The sequence below is a fragment of the Bombus pascuorum genome, chromosome 10 (assembly GCF_905332965.1).
Source record: "Bombus pascuorum chromosome 10, iyBomPasc1.1, whole genome shotgun sequence".
Taxonomy (NCBI): domain Eukaryota; kingdom Metazoa; phylum Arthropoda; class Insecta; order Hymenoptera; family Apidae; genus Bombus; species Bombus pascuorum.
In genome coordinates, this window is record NC_083497.1 from 9,012,332 (window position 1) to 9,036,496 (window position 24,165).

The 24,165-nt window shown below is 37.7% G+C and overlaps 1 protein-coding gene and 1 long non-coding RNA gene across 5 annotated transcripts in view; one reads left to right on the top strand and one right to left on the bottom strand.

The window, feature by feature from the left end:
* The window catches only part of LOC132911268 (uncharacterized), a 117,154-nt gene that overhangs the window by 28,653 nt on the left and 64,336 nt on the right, over positions 1-24,165 (top strand). Inside the window, exon 3 of one of the 2 annotated variants that reach the window (XM_060967806.1) lies at positions 9,828-10,016. In XM_060967806.1, coding sequence (XP_060823789.1) covers positions 9,828-10,016 — 189 coding nt within the window. The remainder of the gene's footprint in view (positions 1-9,827; positions 10,017-24,165) is intronic. The other variant, XM_060967807.1, reaches the window with a different exon arrangement.
* LOC132911289 (uncharacterized) overlaps positions 1-24,165 on the bottom strand; it is a 108,796-nt gene that overhangs the window by 27,350 nt on the left and 57,281 nt on the right. For 2 of the 3 annotated variants that reach the window (XR_009658951.1, XR_009658950.1), the window contains one exon: positions 22,909-23,113. This is a non-coding gene — a long non-coding RNA (uncharacterized LOC132911289). Of the gene's footprint in view, positions 1-4,812; positions 4,948-22,908; positions 23,114-24,165 lie in introns of all 3 variants that reach the window. The other variant, XR_009658949.1, reaches the window with a different exon arrangement.

Consider the following 24,165-nt stretch of genomic DNA (forward strand, 5'->3'; position numbering starts at 1 on the left):
ATCGAAATCAATGGAACGATAATTATATGATGTTCACTTCGAGTTAAAACACTCGTTCAAATGTGTACTAAAATTCATGTCCATGGATAGGGGAGAGCATGCTCATTACTATGTTTTTTATTTCATCCCGATATTTCCACTGGTTTCGGAGATATGGCTGTTCTAAGCTGCTCATTAAGTTACAGGGAATACGGAATTCCTGAATGCAGCCTGACCTACATTTTTTCTTGGAAATGCGTACGCCGCAATAGCAATGGTAAAAAAACGCTGACTCAGCGTCTGTCACTGACCAGCGCACGTATCGCCAGTGCGGGGTAGGTCAGTGAGCGCGTGCTGGAGAAAGAGGAAGAGAGAGGTCCGAGTGTGCGACAAGGACAGAGCGAGTAAATTATTAAAAATTCCCTTCCTCTTTACACGACGATATCTCGGGAACAGGGCGTCGTATCGGGACGAGGTAAAAAGCATTTTGAAGGAGAAGAATTGCCGCTTTTAACCTGCTTCGTGTCGTTGATGACGCGTTATTATATTCGGAGCTATTGCGATGTAAAGTTTGAGAAATTTCAATAGGTTTTCCATAGGGCTTTGCAATAGAACGTGTGGTTGGTTTGATGTTATACTGATTAGCTAACTTTTTAAATGTTAAATTGCATACAGTGCTACTATTTAGTTTATTAAGGAATTATTGTAATTTGTAATTTAACAGCGAGGCCAAGTACTTGACTAAATAATTATTTTTCGACGTTTCGTATACTCAGGACCATTATAAATATAAAATTAACTTTCCAATTCTTATTTCAGGTAATAATTACGATTTAAACTATGTTGAACTTATTACAAAAACTTCCTCCGTCTATATATTCACCACTAAAAGTACCACGTGAAGAAACGTTTGCGCGAATTCCAAGCAACCAGATGTCGATTTCTAATTTCATTCGAAGCGCTATGCGAAATTTGGTTCGAGCGCTGTTACATTTATTATATTACAATTACAGCGAAATAGTAGCTGACAGCGAACTACATCGCAAAGTACATCCATTACCCCTGTGCGTCGTTTCAACTGTCTAACTGCAGGTATGCATGTCACATGAACACACGGAAGTGTCGTGTACGCGTGTGACACGGCCGTGTGAATGCATCATATGCAAATAAAGCAAGGGGGCGAGGTCGTGGACCGGCAAGTTTATGCGAGAACACGATAGAAATTTCGAAGATGAAGACGATTGCACCCAGTCGTATTACGTCGCTCGCCATAAATGTTCTCAAATTGCTAGGATTGTTCGTGCTTTACGATAAGTTAGAGCCAGTCGAGCCTCGACCTACGTCTTGCTATTCGAAATCGTGAATGTTTTAACAATCGAGATGTAGCCATTGTCATCAGAAACTATTATTATACTATAGGACACATGTCCTGTCTTGGAATTACTTGACATTGTAATAGGATATTCAGGTTTCCATTGCTACGTCGATGGCGGTGGCCCAGTTTGTTAAACAATGGAACAACTACCGTTGTAAGCTTTCACTCGTAGCGACAATTAGAATTGCAACGCAGCATAATTTACGTTGCGAAAAGATGGATCGAACGAGTTCGTTATACGACACGTGAAATTATAGCGCAACAGTGTTTATGGACGTAATTAATAATTGATATGAATGTAATTAGAAGATGGATGAGTTTAGAGTGGATGGACGATCGCAACATTGGAAACTAGATATTAAGTCTGGAATGATATACAATGCTTATAACATACAATGCTCTGGAATTACTCTGAACTTATACTCGACCATTTGGGAAACTCATTCTGTGTAACGTTCCCAGCTGGGAATGAAAGTGTAAGTTTCATTTCTTGAAGCATCGGCAAAGTAAATTTCGTTCAGGAGCAACTCTATAACGATTCAAGCCTCGCTCGAGCAACTCTTTGCCAATGAAATCAAGAACGAACCTCTTTTCTCATTAGAGAGAAGATTCGAATCTCTGCTATATTCGTAGATAAAGCCTCTCTGCGCGGAGTGGATTTTATTTTCAAAACCATTTCCGTTTTATTTCGTTGATTTCACTTATCCTCTAATAAAGAGCAATTCTCTTCACACCTATTGTTCCAAATCTCAAGAGTCATTTAGAACCAAGTGTTAATATAGTGATCTTATCATTGTATGGAAAGATAGATTCTCATCTCGAGAAGAAAAACTTCTACGTAGAAAATTAACATTCGCTGCTAGAGAATTTTTGAACAAGTGAAGCAGAGCATCGCATGCTACATATTTCTTCATAAAGAATGTGCAAGTGAGAACTTAGGGAAAGAATTGTGAGGATTATGGAAGAGTTACGGCGACTATGAGAACGAGAGTCAGAATTTAGAGAGACGGAATTTCGGCGAATTGTGTCACGTTGAATGAGAGTTATTGTTACCGTTGCAAATAGCAAAACAAAGGTAGCACAGTCTAATCTTCTGGTTAAAACGACTCCAATCTATTTAATTAAGAATTAATTATATATACTTAAGAAATTACCATCTATACATTCGTTCAACTGCTTATAAAGAAACTGAACTTTTCTTACCTAAGTTCCAATCAACTTAAAAGCATAGTTTGTTTCTGTTTCAAACCTCACGCTCAACTTGCAATTTGCTTGATGTATAGTGGCTACAACAAGTATTGACACGTACCCTTATCTTCCAACGAAATTCTTCTTATCTTTTATCGGGTCTTTCTATCAGAGTTTACACTCGATTTTCATAATATTCAATTTTTGCAGCGATATAAAAACGTTACTAAATCATGCGAGATTTAACATATCAATAATCTACTATATCGATTAATTATTATGGAAATACTATAACAAGTATTTAAACGCATACTTTGTTTCCGTCTCAAGATTTACACTCGGATTCGAACTAACTTGCAATCTGCTTCATCTGATCACTAGCTGCGAGCGTAACAGACAGACCCGTAGTCCCATTCGAGCGTTCCAGCACGTTTCAGCGGCCGACCCAACAAAGAGCAATAAAGCACAAGTCAGAAACGGGTAAACCCATTGATTCTGTCCGCTCGTCGTGGCAAAGCGTTCCATGAAGGCACGCAGAAAAGTGGAAAAAGTATACGGTCGACAAGGAAATGTCCACTTTCGCGGAAATTACGTGGAGGCAGTGGCCAGTGACACGCTGACACGGCGGTGTACTCGCATGTACAACGGCTACGTAACCGGGGGGTTGGTCTCGTACAGCGATGTGCCGACTGGCAAGAGCGACCGCACTTTACGAGCATTGCGGCGAAAATATATGATTCTCTCGGTGGCCTAGCGCGACCGTAAACTTTCGTCCTCATTGTTTCGAGCGACGGAACGCTAAGGGTTTGGGGTTGAGACGGTTGAGGGGAGGGGATGGGGTTTGGTCTGGTTTAAGAGCGGTAGACCGCCGCAGGATTCGAGACAGACGTAAGATTAACGGCTGGTTTGCTTTGTAGTTTTATAGTCACCAACTGTTATTCCCATCCCACTCTTTTTTCGTGGCTTCGACGTTTCGCCTATCCGATATCCTGCCTTCTCGATGACTATTTCTTCTAAATGGAGATTTACGATGCGAGAAACCGTGTACCCAATGCCATTCAGCAAAGTGGATGGTCGTAGGTGGAGTTAAACGAGACGAGAAGAATTTAAATAATCGCATCGCTGGATTCTCTGCTTGTAAATAGCCAAAGTGTCGGCATTACAGTGACGAAGATGTAAAAATTTCCTTAGAAAGTACAGGCTAACTGTGTGAATGTAAAGATTTATTGGTACGATTGGAGAAATGGAATCTAAATATAGACGTGTTTCTCGTAGTAAATTTTGCGCTGAGAGAAAGAGAGAGAGAGAGAGAAAAAGAGAGTATTTTCTTTGAAATATTTAATTCTATATCGTCTGGATATTTTCGTATTTTTGATATCATAAATATTGTATAAACATTCACGATTTATTTTCGGTACATAATATATTAGAGAATTAAGAATAAGAATATATGAAATGAACTGGAGAGCTTCTCCCATTTCTAAAATTAAAAACCTCAGTAAAAAAGTGGGACAAGCACATCCTTCTCGAAAAAGAAATTAAGTACAGAGTTTACGCCGGGAATTTTGTTTTAAAATCGTGGAAGTATTTCATCGTTCCAAACTCAACTTACAGGAAAATCGTATTACTTATAGCTTTATAAGACGATCTGATATTTCCATTTAGATTTAATAGCTGGAATTTAATAGGAGAGTTTAACTTCAGCCACAATTTTTTTAAATTAAAGATACTGCCACTTGAAGCTTTCCTTTGAAATTCACAACAGTTTGTTGCATTCCAATCAAATTTTCGATTTCCCTCTTATATTGTAAAACTTGCAAGCATTACGTGGAAGTAGCAGATTCTCTGAAAAATCGTATTAAATATATGGCATTTTAGCTATTATTTGTAACGAAAGAGGCTCTTCAAAAACTTCCAATCTTTATTGCGTCTACGATAAGGCGTTCCTTACTTTCGTACGTAATGGCTCCCATAATCCCCCCTTCGTTTCCTTCGAATGCGGATTTAAACATCGTTCGTCATCGTTTTACGCAAACGACACGCGTCCTCCTCCTCCCTAAAAGGAATCGCGCGTTACGTAGACGGGTGCAAAAAGGGGCAAAAATCGGGATAATACTTTCGGGAAATAAAAGTGTCGTTTGCCAGTGAAAAAAGCTTCGGTCGTAATAGCAGGGCGAGAGAGATTTCGAGGAGGTGAGTCGAGTGCCTACGAAAGATAGCGTAACGCCGTGAGATTTAGCACGTAGTAATTCGCCTTAATGCCGACGTACATACGCGTCCTCGTCGGTGCTCCATTCGAAAGCGATATTTGTATTTCGTGGGACGTGCCGCCTCTGCCTCCTTATCGTGAACACACCCAAGGATATTCACCAGAGCGCGTTTCTCTTTTATCGCGTCGCCTTACACTGCAAACAGAACGAATGACTACTTTTTGTCGCGGTTACTTTTATCGGGTACAATGCCGATATCAACACGTTGTAGACTATACGAATTAGGCTTAATTATTCTTTGTATATTTTCTTTTTTCTTTTTTCTTGTAAACGATGTGTAGTTACATTTTTAACGCTATGCTTTATAATAAGACTACGGATGCTTATGCAATTTTATGTATTTAATGCGAATAAAATATCGTAAGAAGGAAAAGGGTGAAGTAGAAAAAGAAATAGAAGTAATACTACGTAGCTGGAGTAAAAAGTATTTGACGCTTGAAGAATCTATTTCGAACCTATATACTTTGCTGCATTTTCTATAATGAATGTTTGAAATAAGCTTTAAGTTTGAGTTAGATATACTTTCGTATCATTTTATAAGGCCAGAGATAGGGGATCGAAAGTTAAAATTTCCATGAAAAAGTTAGTGAGTAAAGTAGCTTGTCGTTTAAGCACCATCTACCTATCGCGTTCTTAATACTTAATTGATCGATAAACCAATTAATCCACTGTGGCGTTTCACAGTAACTTTACTGTGTAATAGACTCGGATAAATCCACTTTAGTTTTGCTTTAATGGGTACAGAATGAAATATGCAATTGCTAAGCCAACGAGAGAACTCCAATTACAATACAGATATGTTTCAAAATTTTATAATGATTCTTTGATTTTCGACATTTTGATAAGTGTTGCACAATTTTATCACGATATTTTGATCCACGAAATTCCAAAATTTCGGCAAATATTTTCCAATTTTGTCACGACGTTTTAATCTACGAACTTTTAAAGTTTCAACGAATCTTTCGAAATTTTATCCTCATCTTTTGAAACGTGTCTGTCACATCCCAAACATAGCTATTGTTTTTCTTTAATTACCGACTAAGAGAGCCTGAGGCGTCGCTGTACAATTATTCTAGTCGATCTTCAACGCCAATGGAAATGAAACTGGCGTGCGTTGGGGAGAGTTGGTGGCGTTACGCTTGAGGCATAATTCTTTAAAAAGGGAAAACCCAAGGGGGAAGGTAAAAGAAAAAAAGCAGGAAAAAATAAAATGTCTCGATGATCGGCCAAAGGAAAATAGCCCGCGGCTCAGCTAGAGACAGAAAGAAAACACTTTCGGTTTACGGGACCCTGTATACGGTTTATAATATTATAAAACTACGTCGATGGAAGGGGAATAGCTTGAGGGGTGAAGAAAGTGGCGAAGGAATGAATCATCTGCCGACATTTTCCTGAGAACGAGCCCATAGCGGTGAAAAAATAGAAACAGACGGTGCTTGGTCAGACGAAGTAACGCGACGGTGCGGCTGAGATAAGGCGGCTGACACGTTCGAGCACGTTCTACTGATTCTTTTAAGGGTATTGATTAGGATTACAGGCACGTGTTCGGATATTTAATCTCATTTCGATTATAGTTTCTACCATTGGAGAGATTTTGCTGTGTTCTTAAAACGAAGAATAAAATCCAAAGTAGCGGATTTCTTTATCCTTCATTTCGATGGTTTTCTTAACTATAGTGGAACACCGGGAATATTCAGCAGTTATTTTTGTTTCTGACATTTCTCAGAGATAATGTTTATTTTTTATACTTGTGTTAATTTTTTACTATAATAACGTAAGATTAAATATGCATATTTTAAAGACGTTTATTAGATACGTTGGTTTCGTAGATATATAAATTATACGTTAACTTTAGCTATTTAAATACTTCCAGTTTTGTAGGGGAATGTTCAAAACACTCATATTTATTTAACATACGGTCTAATATAAATGGGTACGTATGCAAACGAGAAGAGGAATAAAGGGCCGAAATAAAATAATATCTTGAAATTATGCTGGAAATATGAAACGTATATGCACGTGCACATAAAAGTTCAGATATGCAATGCAAGGATATAAAGTGCAACAATAAAGGCGATGGAGTGCATAAGCAACTTTATATTCTCGGAGGAAAAATTATAGTGCAAAAAGTTCTGATATATTCGTCGTGAAACTTGTTCGCAAAACAAAAATGTGTACAAGTAGTTAGCACTAGAATTATTAACGTTTAATGTGTACCTGAAAATATATTATACGCAGACAATTATAACTAGAGTGATAAAAGTAATTGCCTAAAACCATCGTTTCTACCAATGTATCTACTGTTTAAAAACTACTGTATATATCATAAATTCTAACGTGGAAAACATTACTTTTAACTCTTACTGCAGTGTTCAATTATACAGGAACATAAAAAGCATTTTATTTAAATTCATAGTGCAGTATCCAATTATGCAAAAATATAAAAAAAGCGTCCTTTTCTTACATTCAAAGCATAGCGGTAAATTATGCAAAAATATAAAAAGGAAACGTTTCCTTTTTAATTCATAGTGCAGCGTTCATTTACTAGGCAAAAACATAAATTCCCGTCTAGCAGCGCGAAAGTGTTAAGCTTTTTCTATCCTCCCCTTTGACTCTACTCTGTCAACAGTGAGCCCTCTCGGTTGCCTATAAATTCGTCACGCGGCTCGATATCCCAACCCCATTTCCCGGGGCAACGCTAAATAAAGAGGTAAAGGTCGACGTGTAACTAAATCCCTCCGTTGCACGACGATTTTCAACCCGTGTACATCATCCGTATTCGCGAGCTCTGCTTTTTGTCAATTAATCTGCAGTTATCAGTAGGTCGGGATAGGATGAATTCGTGCGACGTTGGGAAACCAGCCGAGGGGAAGTTGGTCATTTGTATGACGCCAGCGTGCTGTTGTATATACGGGCGTTATCTGTACACCGAGCTTCGCCCCTCTGGGGAAGAACGGCCTGTGACACGTTAACGTGAGACCACGAAACGAGAGAGGGACGAAGGGGAAAGTTGTTGGTTGCACACGATGGAAAGAGGATACCCGGTCTCTATGTTTGGGTAGAACGTTGTTTATGCGAAACAGTCAGCACAGCGAGTTACGATGTCAGCGGCTCGTTCTGGTTGGCTTCGTTTGATAATTCGATAGCACTTTTGCACCTCGAGCATCGCGATTCTCGTCTCTCTTCTTTTTTCTTTCCGCGTTTCAAGCTACACGCGCTCGGTTACGGTCCAATTAAATTTATCCGGCTGTGTTTTCGACCTCGAGAAAAAAGCGTGTCCGCGATCCAGTGACTGTAAAAGGGTAGTAGAAAGCGTAGAAGAGACAAGGACAAGAGAATACAGTTGCTACATCCTTTTCCTTTTCTCGTTATTTCTTCTTTCTTTTTATGAATTTCGAAAGCTGCTGTGATTCACTCATCTCGAACATGAGTCATTACTACGAGTCTACGACGAAAAGCAGCAAAAATTCCTCGTTTCATTTCACGCAAATGATAAAAGCTACCGCATTTTTCCGCTCGCGGTTTCACAGTCTTTTCGTCCTTCCAAAAACAATAAATAAAAACAGATGTACTCATCAAGGATCATCAAGGAGAGTTAAATATTCCAGGAAAGTCGAGTCTTTTACGAATCATTTACGAATCATTTTCCTACGAATTCAATTTCGTACTTGAAAGTCTTGAAGATTTATAGATACGAACGAATGATCAAGAATTCGAAGAAAATGGGGTCTTTTATGGGTTTCTTTCGTATTTCGAAAGATTTGGAGATGAAGGGCAACTGCTCCTTTTCCGTGGCTCGCCACGTTGTGTTAGTAAAGTCGTGATGAACCATGCTTTTATTCCCAACTTTCCTTTCGGATCAATCCCTGTCAATCGCGAATAGGTATCGTTCCATGTCGTTCTGATGATGATGGATGATGATGGAGAGACTGTTCCTAGGTATACTAACGAGGCAACCGTTCGAATAGAGCTCGCGACCATTCCGACGGACGAGTTCATTCGGGGAAACTCCAACAGATTACGGGTAACACGTGTCCAGTCGTACACGCAGAAGGGAAGAAGTCGAGAAACGAGAAAGAAACTCACGGGGGATGAAAGAAAACGGATATCCCGATCTCATTCCTCGAGATTAACATGGATTAATTCACGGAAAGCGAGGCGTTTAATGAGCAAACAAGATCCATGTGATTTTTCTTTTATCCTCCGCTGGAATATCGAGGAGAATTTTACGAGTCTGTTGGAATTTCTCGAGCCTTCCTTTCTTTTTAAGAAGAAAGAAAATATTTCAAAGAAGTTAAGTTTCTTTTGGGGTAATTCCTTCGTTGGCGGAAAAATGTATGAGCTACCGTGTAAGAGTTACGAGACTAATGGATTCCATTAAAAATGCTGCTTACAGTGGCTGCAAAAAATATTGCCATATTATCGTATTTATTACAGCGTTTGCGTATTAATCAACGGGCTCCAAGCATATTAAATTTCGTATCATTTAGTATTTCTTTTATACGGCTACAAAAATCTGATACAATGAAAATGAGTTGTAGAACGTATTAATAAAACGCCTAAATATGCGTTTTGTCGCCCTCCTGGATATTTGAAAATATCAGTAACATTAATTATGAAGATTCTTATTAATTATGTTAGATTAACATTACAAGTAAACTACTATTATTTGTTTCTAAAAAAAACATTGTACATTTATCATCTATTTTTAAAAGCCTCGTACTTTGGAATTTATCGAGTTACATTCCACTCTTCAACTTTTCCACGTTAAAGTATCTACTTTTTTTTTTTTTTTTTTAACCAAATAACATAAAAGTTAGGAAATCAATAAACATGGACTTGTCGTATCGTCTCCGCGAGGTTCTCGCTGTATTTTTCGTATTATTGTTATAGAGTTCAATAGAAACGAACCATGACTAACACATCCACTAACGAAGTTTCTACTTCGGACTATTACAACAACAATATACCTTTCACGAAATATAATTTCACAAACCCAATTGTTTTGCTTGTAGCGCCTGTGCAACTTCGTGAAATATCGAAGGAGGTTTCGCAGCGGCGTCCAAACGATGCCAATAATGACTCAGCCGAAGGGGATTTGCCCGTTTTTGAACCGACAGCGGCGAACGTCAGCGCATTCGTCGGACAGACCGTGTACCTGCCATGCCGCGTGCGAAATTTGGGAGATAAAGTGGTAAGCCGCAGTAATTTTCTTGCCAAATGGAACGCTAGTTACCCATCGAACCTTGTTATTTCTGAAGACAGCACGAAGAAACGACGAGAAATTACGAATGTTCTATGTTTTCTCTTTTTATTTTACTAAACAGAACTGAGAGGAAGAAAAAAAAATGTTTAGCTTCGTAGATCGTATTTTATAAAAGCAGCGTGAGTTTTATAACCGATATGAAAAGTTGCACCGTAAAGGTGCCACGTAAAAATACCGAGGCTGAAACTGTCCCTCCGGCTAGTCTTTCGTTAACCAGAGGCAGTAAAGATTCTTGCCACTTTTCAAAATCCTAGACTACAGGCCTTCTTATCTTGTTTCTTACTACCAGGAAAGAATTTTTTGTTCGTGAATATAGCGACCTCCAACTTTAGAATAACCTACTGGTTAATTGCCCTTGCAGAGAATATCAGAGATTACTGTTATATCGTATTTTATTTGGAATATTCAGACCAATTAATGGTCAATGTTGCAATTTCTTCCAGTCAATTTACGTTACTGAACGTCGTTTTTTGATATTGCACTTATGCTAGGTACTTTCAAAGAATTACTTCATGATTTCTTTTTCACTGTTTCCTCCTCCACTTGGATTATACAGTTTTATAAAGTTGAACGAAATCGAAGTATCCATAGCAGTATGACACGAACTATTTTTATTTTAAGTCATTCTTTGAAAATAATATTTTTCGAGAATGTTGAAATCAATATTTCTGATATAAACATCTTCCACTAATTACTACATTTAATAGAAAGATAATTTTGCAAATATACGATCAGTTGACAAGGTATTGAATTTAAAAATTTTAAAAGACAAGAAACGTGACTTATCACTCTGTGCTTTCCGTGTAACATATTGTTGAGAATTGTGGATCTTAATTGCCGAAATAATAGTAAAGGAACACCAAGGCTACACTTAGAATTCATATTAAAATAGTTTTAGATTTATTTAATAAACGATTTCCAGGATCTTCGTCGATATAAATTTGCGCGTGTCTCAGCATTTCCTTTGTTTCACCATCTTCCACACCACACTACCAACGAAACAGTTACATTCGTCTGTTTTTCGAGATGCCGCGCACATATAAACTTCCACACACTCATATTCACATACGTGTGTCACTACTACGCGGCCGATCTAGTCTAGCACACAAAATTAAACATATGTGGCGGCACTCGACAACAAATACTGCCACTAGACATTAACTAGTACCTGATGACGATAGCGCAGCGATTAGCGTCTTTGGTTACGAACGTTCAGGACTCAGGTTCGAATCCCGGTGCCCGTAGTCCGATATTTTCTTCCACGATACAATAATTAGGAAGTAAATACAATAGACCCCCAACAGAGCGACACTACACCAACTACAACGACTATCACAGGCCTAGCCCACCACACATATCAATACATATAATAATTGAAATTTTCACAATCATTTAAAAGAACGATGCAAGTATTTGTAAAAATTACAACTGTCGCAATCCTTTTAATCCTTTAAATAAAAAATCAACTCAAACAATTTCATCTGAGCGTTTTATATATTTGGCCAAATGTTTAGGTGTACAACAGTGTGCCTGGTAACGTATCACCGATAGACGATATAGCGTTAGATATTAACCTCAAAGGAAACACGTTGATGTCTCTGTGTTCCTTCCTCTATGTGCCTCGTTTTGATCGATTGTCACGAACACGCCACCCGTACAGGCTTTTAGAAGCAGTCAGTGTCTACGGTTTTCGTGCTGGCTGGTTTCTAATCGTGACCGCTGTATTTATTGGTCGGCCGTTATTACGGAAACGGCGATTTGTCATGGGCTGGTATTAATTACACCAGGCGGGGTGCAGAGATAACGGAGGCAAAGGGCTACGACGTCGTCGTTGTCGTCAGAGACGCGAGACAACCTGTTTGAATAGAAATTGGCCTACGAAATGGGAACCGGGGACTCGAGCGCAACTTCCGAAAATTAATTGTTACAGGGCTGTTGCAAAGTACGCGCACTACCGGAATACGGAGCTGTCTCTAATCGAAATTCTCCGGCCTCGTTGACTTACTAGTCCCTTTAGTAGTGTATTTCATAATTTAAGCGAACTTACAAGTGAAACGATTCGATCGTGTGCGTCCATTTGCTACGTTTTGGAGAAATCTTTAAGGGGTAATTATGATCTTAGGTCGTTTTCAGATACCTCTAGTTTCAGAGAGATAGGCGGAATTTATTGGTCTTAGATAATGTTCCTAAGAAGCACGAATAGAGACCACGCGAGAGAAGAGACTGGCAGAGATATTTAACCCACCGTGAATCAAGCTTTATAGTAGTTCGCTATATAACTCAGAGACACAGAATAATTTTCATAATTTCTTTATGCTGCTTTAAATACTTGAATTCCTCGTCATATGTTATAAAATTGTAGGGCACGGATGCTTTAAGAACAGGTGCTTTACAGAAGTACAAAATCAAACATTTTACAAAAATCAAAGAGGCAAAATAATTTCTGTAATTTAAAATAAAAATAGTTTATATTATGATGCCATAAATATTTGAATTTCAATTGTCATAAAATTATAAGATCTAGATTATGTAATAGTATATACGTTACAGAGGATGAATCACTGTACAAATCAGATATAAATTAACTTTTACAATGGAAAATAAAAATATTTTGTACTTTATAAAACTGCTATAAACATTCAAATTGCTTTATGTATCAATCGTAGAATCGACATAGATTCGTAAATGCCTGTGAATTTTCTCGATCAGGCGAGAAAGCCAACTATTATCTTGATTTTCCATTTTGCTTTCCAAACAACCACGATTAATTACAACGAACAATTCCTGTTGCCACGGACAAAGAATTCCTAGCGAGTCTCCAAAGTTTCTCCTTCTTTTTCTCCAGTGAACACTCTGGCTATTTAATTCTCGTTTCCGCGGATCTTGCGCATTTTTCTATTTCATCGGTCGATTACCGTGCGGGAAATCGCGAAATGTTGCTGAAAGCGGTAATCAACGATTCCCTATAGTCAGCATTTCCACCAGCGATAAAATCTTCTTGCTAAAATCTTTCTCTGTGTCCCGGAAGCAAACGCGGACCAGGCGGTGGTTATAAAAGTTTTGAAAATCGATCGCCAACTATTAGAGAGAAGACATAACCTTTCTAGGGGTTGGATGGTAAAGGGCGGAAGCAAAGTATGAAAGAAAAGCGAGGAATTTATGCTAATCGATGATCATAATCATTTCACGGGGAATCACGGATCGTCGCGCACCAGCAATAACCTTGTCTGGTTGATTCGTTTTGCTCATAGACAATCGTTAGGTTAAGGATCGCTTGACGCCGTGTTCGCTGAATATCATTTCGTTTTACCGTTCGTCGGACGTCGACGTTGTATTATTTCTGAATCCGATTCTCGGTGGTGGCGTCAAAGTGAAAAAGCCACTTTCCGGCTATCAACTTTCCCACCAATATTTTCCAATCGATCGGGCCCTGTCCGATTTTTTCCAATATATATTCCTTCGGTTCTTTTTTTCATCTATTTTTAACCGAACGATCGGTTGTTTGATCAAAGATCGGCCGTAACATGGCATAATGGACAAGTCATATTCGATTCTCGACCGATTAATATGGAAGCTAAATGAAATTTAATCGAGAAGTTTTATCGATCAAACGCTGCACTCTGATTTTGACTGATTTTTCGTTCGGTAAAAGCTCGCGGTCTTATTGCAAATTTTATGCATTTGCGAAAAAGTTCAACGTGATAATACGCATATAATATGCAAAAATATGTAGAATAGTATAACACGTTGAGATGAAAGATTTTTTTGAGAAAAAAGAGCGGCTGTCATTTTTAAAAGGTGAAACAGATCTCTATTTATGTTTGACTTTTATTTGTGTGTATAAGAGTACGTTTGTACATAAACTTCCACAGTTCAGTTAACAGTATTTAATCTGCCGCTAGGGGGATTAATAAAAGCTTGCAATTTTTGTTAACAAAATATCAATCACACGGACAAAACACATTTATCTTAGGTTACAAAACACTGGTATTTGATCTCCCATAGATTTGACGGTATTATATTAATGTCGAAATAAAATCGTCATTGTACATCCATTTCAAACAATTTTTTCGTTAACGCTATTGTATTGCACCTGCGTCCGTCCATGAATATTTCACCGATTCGAATATCGTGGCTACGTCCTTTTTAGCTCGTTTCCGTGTAGATTGAAACCGTTTTCGCGACATGCTTTCGATCCAATTTTCCCTATTTGAATCTTACTCTGTTTTCTTCCTTCATTGAATTTGTCTTCATTCATTTTCTTTCCAATTGATTTATTTTTAATTGAATGACGATTCGAAGTTGTTACGGTGGTGAATGAAAAAATCGAGACTTAAAAATTCTTCATAGCAGAATTATAAGGCAAATTAATTATTTTGAATCAAGTAATTCTATCTCATTCTACAGCACTCTGCGAAAATTCATATTAACCATGACTAGTGCTCGTGATTGGCAAAGTAGCCGTATTTATTTTATTCCAACGCAGGTTATTTTCGATCAATATTTACCAATGCTTTATTTGACACGAAATGTTGGATGTAAATAGCGCAAAGTGGTCCGTGATTTGTTGACTTTGCCTGTGTCTACTCGCGGTTTTGATGGATGACCGGAAGCAGCCTGTTTCGCTGTTTATGCAAAACTCGAGGAGTCGGTGTCGTGCGCCGCCTATCATTTCCGATGGCGCATATTCGCCAGGAATTTAAGAGCAGAGACCCGGTTTCACAGACGTAACTTGCAATTTCGATTGTCCCATATTGAAATATCGGGCAAATATCGGGCAAATAACGAGCAAACAGCGAGGCAAACAGCGAGGCAAACAACGAGCATTGGAAATTACAGTAATGTAGTTCGATATTTCCCATGTAATTCATTCCACGACCGTGTGTTTTTGATTTCGCGACTACATCGGCCACGCTACGAAACGCGAATATCAGTCAACAATCGAAGAAAGAGCGGTTAGATTGATGGCAGTAGAATGAACCCGTCAATAGCCAGACACGAATCTATCTAGCAAACTTTGGATACTCTGGCAATTTTAAAAATCCATTCTACGCGGAAATTCAAACGGTTTCACAGGCTGATGGAACAATGGATGACGGTAGGACAAAGCTCGTAAACTTGACTGGCGATCGATGAATCATTTTTGTCACCTTACGATCGATCGATCATAAATTCCCTGGCTGGCGCTCATCGTTCCATCGAGCGAGGGATTAACGCGGCCCAATCAATACGTTTCCAACAACAGACCAGTATATCGCTTCTCATCCCTGATCTGTCACTGTCTTCATCCCCTCCACTCCACTGGAATCTCACCCCTTCGTCACGCTAATGTACTCGAAACGAGGACAAGAAGAAGACGAAAGGGAGAGAAACGAATCGGACACGGTTGAACACGCGCCTACCCTGATCCGAAAGTGACTCGTGATTTGTTGACCTGGTAGACAGGCCAAACAACGGTCTCATGATGGATCGTTGTGAAAAAGAGAGTCTTATCGGTCGGGTCAGATCGATTCCGCGTACTACAAGAACTCGAAATCGATCCTTCTCTCTCTCCCTGTTTCTCTCTCTCTTTCTCTCTTTCTCTTCCCGTGGCTGTTAGCTGCTGCCGCATAAATTGATCCACGCGAATTCCAGGCGCGCATTATTTATGGAAAGGGAGGAAGAGAACAGGAGAGAGCCGGCCGTAAATATGATTAATTTTCGTTTCTCGTCCGAAAAACCAGCTGCACCGTGGGAGATAATCAGCAGGCGAATATACACCGCGTTCCTGCCTATTTTTCCCCGCTCGAAATATGTTTGGAGCAATCGAATGCTCGTCACGAACGGCCGTTATCGACGTCGCCGTTCCACCACAGCAGATTTCACGAATTTTCCTTCCCTTCCTGTGTTTTTCGACGAACTCAACACGCTACCTTGTGTAATCGCGTTGTATATTTTTCATTTTGCCCCGGAGATAATTTGAGGTGAGAAAATTGAATGTTTTGGAAGTGGATGTTGGATATGGGAGATATTTTTTTGGACAGGATATTTTTTTTTTTTTTTTTTGGAGAAATTTATGATATCGTTTGCAGAATTATTTTATTTTATTTTTTCCCTCCTTTTTGTTTTAGGTGTTATTTCCTCAAATTAACTAGTTTTTGATAAAAGCACGTTTTCGTTAGTGCGCCCGACAGCGGAGAAAGGAGGCTATTGTCCGGTCGAATTTCCAGTTTTCCAAATGAAATTGGACACGGTAAAGTTTTGTGTCGAAACTGGTCGGGGCGGGGAATTGAAAACTTGAAAATTGCCTATATTTTTGACGTTCTCGGAGCTCTATTTTTCCTCCAAACGGATCCATATATATTGTTACACGAGCGGAATAAAATGCCAAGCCCTCGAAAACCGAATACCTTTGAATTTTTCACGAGTGAACATTAATTCGTGTCGGCGACAGTAAATAAACGATAAACACCGGAATATATTTAAAAAAATTTTCAATAATAATCTTGTTCCGACTTGTCCTCTACACAATCTTTACATAAACTCGTATTTATTGCGTTTAACTGTCCATGGACAGTGAATTGTCCATTAACCATTTGCAAATTTAATTAAAAAAAAAAGAATGCTAGAAAGAAGAATTTATGTGACATGTGACAAAACATAATATCAGTTCTTCTTCTTTTACAAAATATTAAACTGTCAAAACCATAGTCATTTTAATCTATCTTAATTTCAGTGAAAATACTTTTATTCCATTAACATCAAACTACTAAACTCCATTTGTACTAAAATTGAGAAGTGTGAGTGAATTATTAATAACAATATTTATGAGTTGATACGCGTTGTTACATATATGCGTTGACAAATTTAATTTCCCTCTTTTGCATTCATTATATCTTATGTTTTTTCCAATATATACCGTACGCATTACTGTATTATATATAAACTTTATGCTTTCGTTATTATGCTAAATATTCTGGATTTCGCTCTTCAATTCAGCAATTTAATGATTGGGGATGAATACACAGGATAATCGACTAGACCCCAAATAATTCCAATGGCATTTAAATCGGATGGTTTGCTGATCGGCGGACCACGAAAATACGCGAATATTATTTCATATAGCGTGATAAAAAATTATAATAATTTCGACAGAAATTGTTCAAAAGCAATTTGCTATGTATCCGATATATAGTAGAGATTATTATTATAACAATCAATATCAATAAATCACACATTATGAAATATAGTTCGTTAGCAATCTTTTTCAGATATAATTCCGTTCTCATCTAATTTCCCTTTTGTAAAAGCATAGAATATTCGATTCAATTTCAAATATCATATAAATATATATATACTATAAAAATATGTTGAAATCTTAGGATATAAAACATTGAACGACGGTGAACGTCAGAACCTCGATCGACACAGTTCCATTTTATGTTAGAGTGATAACAGAAGCATAGCGACGCGATTGGTTAGCAAGATATTCGGAGGTCGAGCGTTTCCCGTGCGTTATTTCCGCAATTTCGTTTCGAGGCGAGGTAATACGGCCGCAGCTTGACGTCACGCTGGCTTAAATGGCTTTGAAGCGACGAATCGAGTGCAATTTTCAAATTTTTCCCAGCCTGTATCGGAAAGGTTTCGAACCGTTCAATTGTATACGATGTACCAGCGAAAACTACTTGGCAGCGAATAAAAGGAATAGGAAAAGATTTTGGAAAGAAGTTATATACATGAAATCAGGATTCACACGGTTTCTCTGTACTGCGTTTAAAGGTAGCATAGCATCGAAGCTGGGAATCTTCGCAGCTGTACGAAGGCAGTGAATCATTTGTCACGTTTCAAACTCGAAAATTACGCGAAAAGCTGTTGGAGGCTGTGAGTAGCTTTCTTGAGGAACACGTAGTCGAACGTGTTCGTAACGCGATCCCGTGGAATCCGGTGTTTCCTGGCTTGAGAATTTTCGGATCTTCGAATTTCCGAATAATTCCTGCTTAGCGGAAATTCGCAAGCTTATCTTCACGGAATACGAAATGTCACAAATATGCATGAAATCCTTTTCTTTGCGATCTTCAAGTTTTTGTTGAAATTTCCGAGAGTTATTTCACACGACCTCGAAGAATTGCAATTATAACAGGACCGCAGTTTATTAGTGAAATTTCACAAATTGCAAATTACAAGTTACGGATTATCGGTATTAGCGAGTAATTTTGTATATTTTTCCATAACAAGTTTGATAGTCAAACGTGAAATTTTGCAAGTAAATTTCACGAATTGTCAATTAACTGATTATTCTATCAGAGGGATACTTCAAGAAGAAAAATCTATATTAACTTGTAACTTATAGCTTGCCAATTTACTAATATTACTAGTTAGTAAATTATTGTACGTACAAAAATTGAAGCCCAAAAAAATACACAATTATATTATAAAAAGTGTATTCTATGTGTCAACTGATTGAGACGTTATGTATCTTCACAACTGCTTGCTTCCATGCGATTTTTAACAAACGCAGATCAACCTCTCGATTTTCTAATCGTTTTCTAATCACGTTGCTTACTTAATCTACTAGATACACTATACATTTGTCAATCTTTTTCCTCCACTATGGTCAAAAAAATTCGCATTAGACGAAAAGGAACAAGAAGAACCCTCGGAGGCTCATCAAGTATTATCGTAATGTTTACTTTCCCAGAAAAACATTCGTCGTGTGTTTATCGAAGAGAAGAAACTCGTAACATGATAATGCAGTTGGCACGGATCAGAGAAAACAGGCAAGTACACGAGAGAAAAAGAGAGAGAGAGCTACGGAATTTTAATTATGTACGAAAAAAGTTGCCAAGTAAAAAGCCTTTTTTCATTAAGATTACACTCGACCGGGTACTCGTGCTCCCTAAACAAAATGTTCGTTTTCCTGTTATGTTCTTAACACGAGAAAGAAAGAGAGCGAGACGAAATACAGAGAGCGAGAGAGTGAACGAAGCAGGCAGTGAACGAAGAGGAAAGGAAGAGAAAGGGAGGCACAGCAGCCTTGAGTGAAGAAAGGTGCCGGAGAATGTACGCGTAAAAAAAAAAAAAAAAAACAGAGGGAAAGTAGCTTGGCATTTCAAAGATGAGAGACCACTTTGCGCTTAGAAGGAACTGCTTTACTTTCACAGCTTAGTAAATGCACGAAGGTGTGCTCGAAGGAAGAACAGGCTTCCGGGGCAAGGAGGACGGAAAATAGAAGAGTCGAATGAATGGGGAAAAATAAGGAAGAATGGTTTGGAATAGAAAAGGCGAGGAAATACGACAGAAATGGTTCTCCACTGGCCGAAAGCAGCGACGATTCAACACTTCACCCGCCCATTGGATTTATGGGGACAGCGTGGCGCTCGTGTGGGCCGTTTGACCGCGAAATTGCGTAATTAAATTAGAGCCGCCTCATATAATTCGATAATTAACATTCCAAAATGGGTCGGCGATAGCTCGCGAGCTGGCGAACCACTGGAAAAATAGAACGTGGCGGTAAGTTAAAATTGTTTAAAGGACCGTTCGTATCGAACAGTTTATGGTCGATCTACATCGTTCGGATCAGAGTAATTGACTATGTCGCCGACGATGGATTGCTCTCAGGAAATATGTATTGCTCAGAAGCCATATTGATGAATGAACTCTATAAACTGATGATATATTTCTTACAGTTTATTTCTGTATTTTATAATTATTGATTTTATATGGTATAATAAATTTATTTGGTGAATTATTGCTTTGAAAAGTTGAATTGAATAGGGAATATTCATAAAGAGTACATAATATATTCAGTAGGTAAAATAATTCCCTAAGTTTCAGTTTTCAAATTATACTCTTAAGAATCTGAAGTCCATTAATCTCGTACTCAGGTAATAAAATTGCGAAATTTGCGAAATTTTCGAAATTAGATTCACTTCTAAGAAACTCGTCTATTATAAAACTTGAATACTTTCGAGACATCGAACTTGCTCAGACGAAATTAATTTTCAAACTTAAAATTTGATATAAAAATAAGGAAAAAATTGGCGAAGGGAAAAAGCTATTCGATTTTAGAGCAATGGTCGAAGACAAATTATTATTGTCGTAGGAAGTGTATTTCGAAAAGAACTCCGTATGGATGGTCTTCACGACACATGCCATTTCTGTGAGAGGCGCGACGTTCAAGGAACAAGTTAGTCCTACGAGCTCTTTTCTCCGACGTGTCACAGTGGGAAGAGATAAACTCGACTGGTTGGAAAAGCTGAAAAGCACTAGAGAGACTGTTTCACGCTGCTCGCAACTGTTGGAAGATGAGATTTCAGGCTTTGAAACTAAGATTTCGACTTTCTTTCCTTTCGAGTGCTTTTCCTACACTAGTCGAAGAAATTTGACGTTCTTTTTTTGACGAAGAGACACACGGTCACCACTCGAGACTGGCGTGCTTCTCGCGTAAAATGATTGCGTCGAATCATTCGAATTCGAACGATTGTTTCACAGTCTATATAGTAAGAAAGATATAAGAGAAGAAGAGAACTTTATGATGAAGTTACTGGACGAAAGTCGAAACAGTAGATTGAGTCGCTTACTCGTCAGACCAGGCCTGAAGAAATGAAATTTTGACGTGCTTTGGATATTAGAATTAGATCAGATAAGAGTATCTTCACATTTTGAATTTGAATTTGAACTTAAAAAATTGATCTTCGACTTGAATTTGAATTTGAAGTTAAAAAATTGATCTTCGACTTGAATATGAAAAGTTGAATTTAAAGGTAGGAAGTGAGACTCGAAGGTTTGAATTTATATTGGAAGATTTGAAATTAAATGTAAACTAGGAAATTTCAACTTGAGCTTGAGCTTGAAAATTTCAGTTGAAATATGTAAATGTTAATTTTATTTTGGAAATTGGAATCTGAATCTGCAAATGTTAATTTTATTTCGAAAATTTGAATTTGAACTTTTAACTTATCATTTTAAAATACCGTCTTCTTGCTAATTAGTCAAGACGCAGAAGGGAAAACTTGTTAGAAAGCTGTAGTTACTGAAAATGACGTGAACAATGGTTGAAACGAAGAAGCGTTCCATGCTGCTTTTGTTTGGTACCTCTTTAAGCGTTGGAGTATTTCAAAGCTTTTTAACCTCTTGATAACAGTCTTTTTAATAATCAAGTAGCATTAAAGATGCAAAATACGCACAAGCTATAACAACCCGGAGCAAAACAGTGTGCTTTTTCACAATGATCAACGTTTATGAAAAGGATTTAATATCAAATCACCCAGCGCACTAACGATCTTCGATTAATTAAAAAAAAAAAAAAAAGGGAAACAAAACAAAACAAATAAGATGATATATCTTATTCTCTTTATATTTAATTCCGTTGAATACTTCTCATACATTATACGTTATAATTAAAACTATGAATTAAGAACATTTTAAATTAATCGAATACTGCGAAAGCTAAGCAAAATTGTGATACAGAAACAATACACGGAATTATTGCAATGTGTACGTCGAAGTGACCATAAAATTCCATTCGACAATCGAAAAACGAATGAAAGATAAACGCGTCCAGGCGAGCGGGCATCGATGAGCAAGCTATAAAACAAAGCCTTAGTCAATTGTCAGGACCGATGGTTATATCCTGAACTGGAAGGAATCGAGTAAAAATAGAGCGGATGAATAAAAAAAAAAAAAGAAAAAAAAAAGGAAGAAGAACAGATAACAAAAATATCAAATCGAATATGTTTCGAGCGAGACCCATTTTACTTGCCCGGTCAGATAAATTCTTTGGTTACCTTTTTCCCTTGACAGCCGATTTTTTTTCATCGAAAAATCGTGGACGAATACACAGGATGTTGCATGGCTACCCTTCGAACGTTCGAAATAGAAAGGCGACTGATATTAATGTCTCTTAAAGGGATGCGCGTAAAGGAAAGAAAAAAGGAAAAAGAAAGAATAACGAGATCCGATGGAACCAGCGGAAAAGCTATGCTGATAGAATATTAGTAGAATGGCGGAATAGCTGTAGCAGCAGTGCGGTGAAATGAAACGAATTGGAGGAACGAGAGAAATAGTATTAGTGGAAGCTGAGCTAGTCGTACATTTTCGAGGTGGATACCATTTTAATTACAACCACCGTCCATAAGTCGATCCGTATGAGAGACAACATTTTCTCGGTTTAATTAAGCGGTCGGCGTTCCTCTTTGCTGAGGTCTCTTTCGCAAAACGAGTGACGTTCTGGTTGGACATCGATTTATCAAATTATCCTTTAAAGGAAGATGGTTTTTCGTCATAACCGGGAAATTAATCAAACGTATTTAATAATTTCCCTTGGCTTTTTGTGTCAGAACTGAATAAATATGGATGTATTATGTTAAAAAGTTGTCGATAACTTGTCGACGAAATTTCACGAAATTCCAAATTACAACGTAGTGTAAATATGCAAAGCAAGTTAACCTTTCGATTTCCAGAGATGCAGCTCAGTTATTTGGTTTGCGTTTATTAGCGGACCGAAATTTTCCCACTGACGAAATGACCCTTTTCGGTCATGTTCACGACATTTCCTAACTTTCTCTCATTTAGACCCGATTTAAAATTCACGTTGCTTATTTCACCCCGTGAACAATCATCTGATTTTTTGAAATTTTCATTTCGATTTGATTAAAAAAGTGGTAGCTTCGTAAAATTTCCTGAAACTTACGTGGTCAATTTTCAATGTTCGAAAATTCGAGCAGATTCTGGCTCCATCGTTTCACTCGGTGGACGATCAAATAAGAATTGATCAAAATTTGATCGACGAAAACGGAAAGACGTGACTTCGAGAGAGAAATTACCGAAATGGAGGAAAATTGTGAACTTACACATCGCGTTCCAGAATTTAATTGGTGTCTGGCAAAACGTCGACGCCATCTGGCTTCATACTTTACTTCCATCTGGCAGGTTGCTGCTTGAAGGATGTCGATAGAATCATGCGATAGGTCATCTAATTGTTTTCCTCGGCAACTTCCAGAAAGGGTATTTTGTCGTGACAAACGACGTCCCTCTCTATCATCCAGTCGGATATTTCTACGGCAAAAAACAACGTTGATCGTGAGCAGAGAAAAGTAACCTTTGTTTCGTTCTTCTGCACTTTCCTTTTTTTGTTTCAAAGAAGAAAGTTTTTATTTTCAGACAGTTAGGCAGCATCGTAAAATTCGAAGTGAGAGCATTCTTTATTTTCAATGGCTGCTGAGGGAAACGTAGTTTCAAGAGAAGAGCTCGCAATTAGAAAGTTTTTGAAAACAGAATGGAACGGAGACAGAACAATTAAGACAGGAGAATTAGAATTAAAAATTTCAAACTTTCAGCTGCGAGAATTCGAGTTTCAAAAACAAAAACGAAAGAACTGAAACGTAAGAGAAATATCCTCTTTTCCTCTTATTTCATCAACTTCTTGGTTTGATCAACGGAAAAATTTTCATCGCAATTTTAGTGGAAACAGTACAATTAAAATTATGTTATATTAGATTTTTAGACCAAAAAGCAATACGTGCCGGATAACAGGAAGTTTCAAATTAGTTCTACGTGAATGTTAGAAATTTTTCGATTATATAGTTAACGGTTATATTCCGAACTATATTACTGTACAGTATAGTACAGTGTATTATATCACAGCAGAGAACTACAGATTGATATAATTGAAATCCATTGATTCTGCCCACTACCTATGATTTTTCATTCATATAATAATGCACGTTCAAATAATTGGATTCAATCAACGCAGATTCGTTGAATCGGACATTTGGATGAAATAAATGGATTTCATATAAACGAATTTCTACCTGATCATGTCAAATGCAATCTTGCTTCGTAAAATTACGGTATTGTTTCATATCCATTACCTATTCAAATTTTCGTTATCCGTCATTATATATGGACTGCTTAGGAACTACACTGATTAACTTCATAAGTTAAAAAATTCTTAGAGAAGTTCGATATTAATTAACACTTAGACAGTGAAATTGAGAAGTCTCTAAAAGTCGAGTTGATGAATTTTACTTCTGACAGGCTGGTATTTTAAAAAGGTTACAAACACCAGTCTCAAACACTCAACCAATCGATAATTCATCAATCCATTT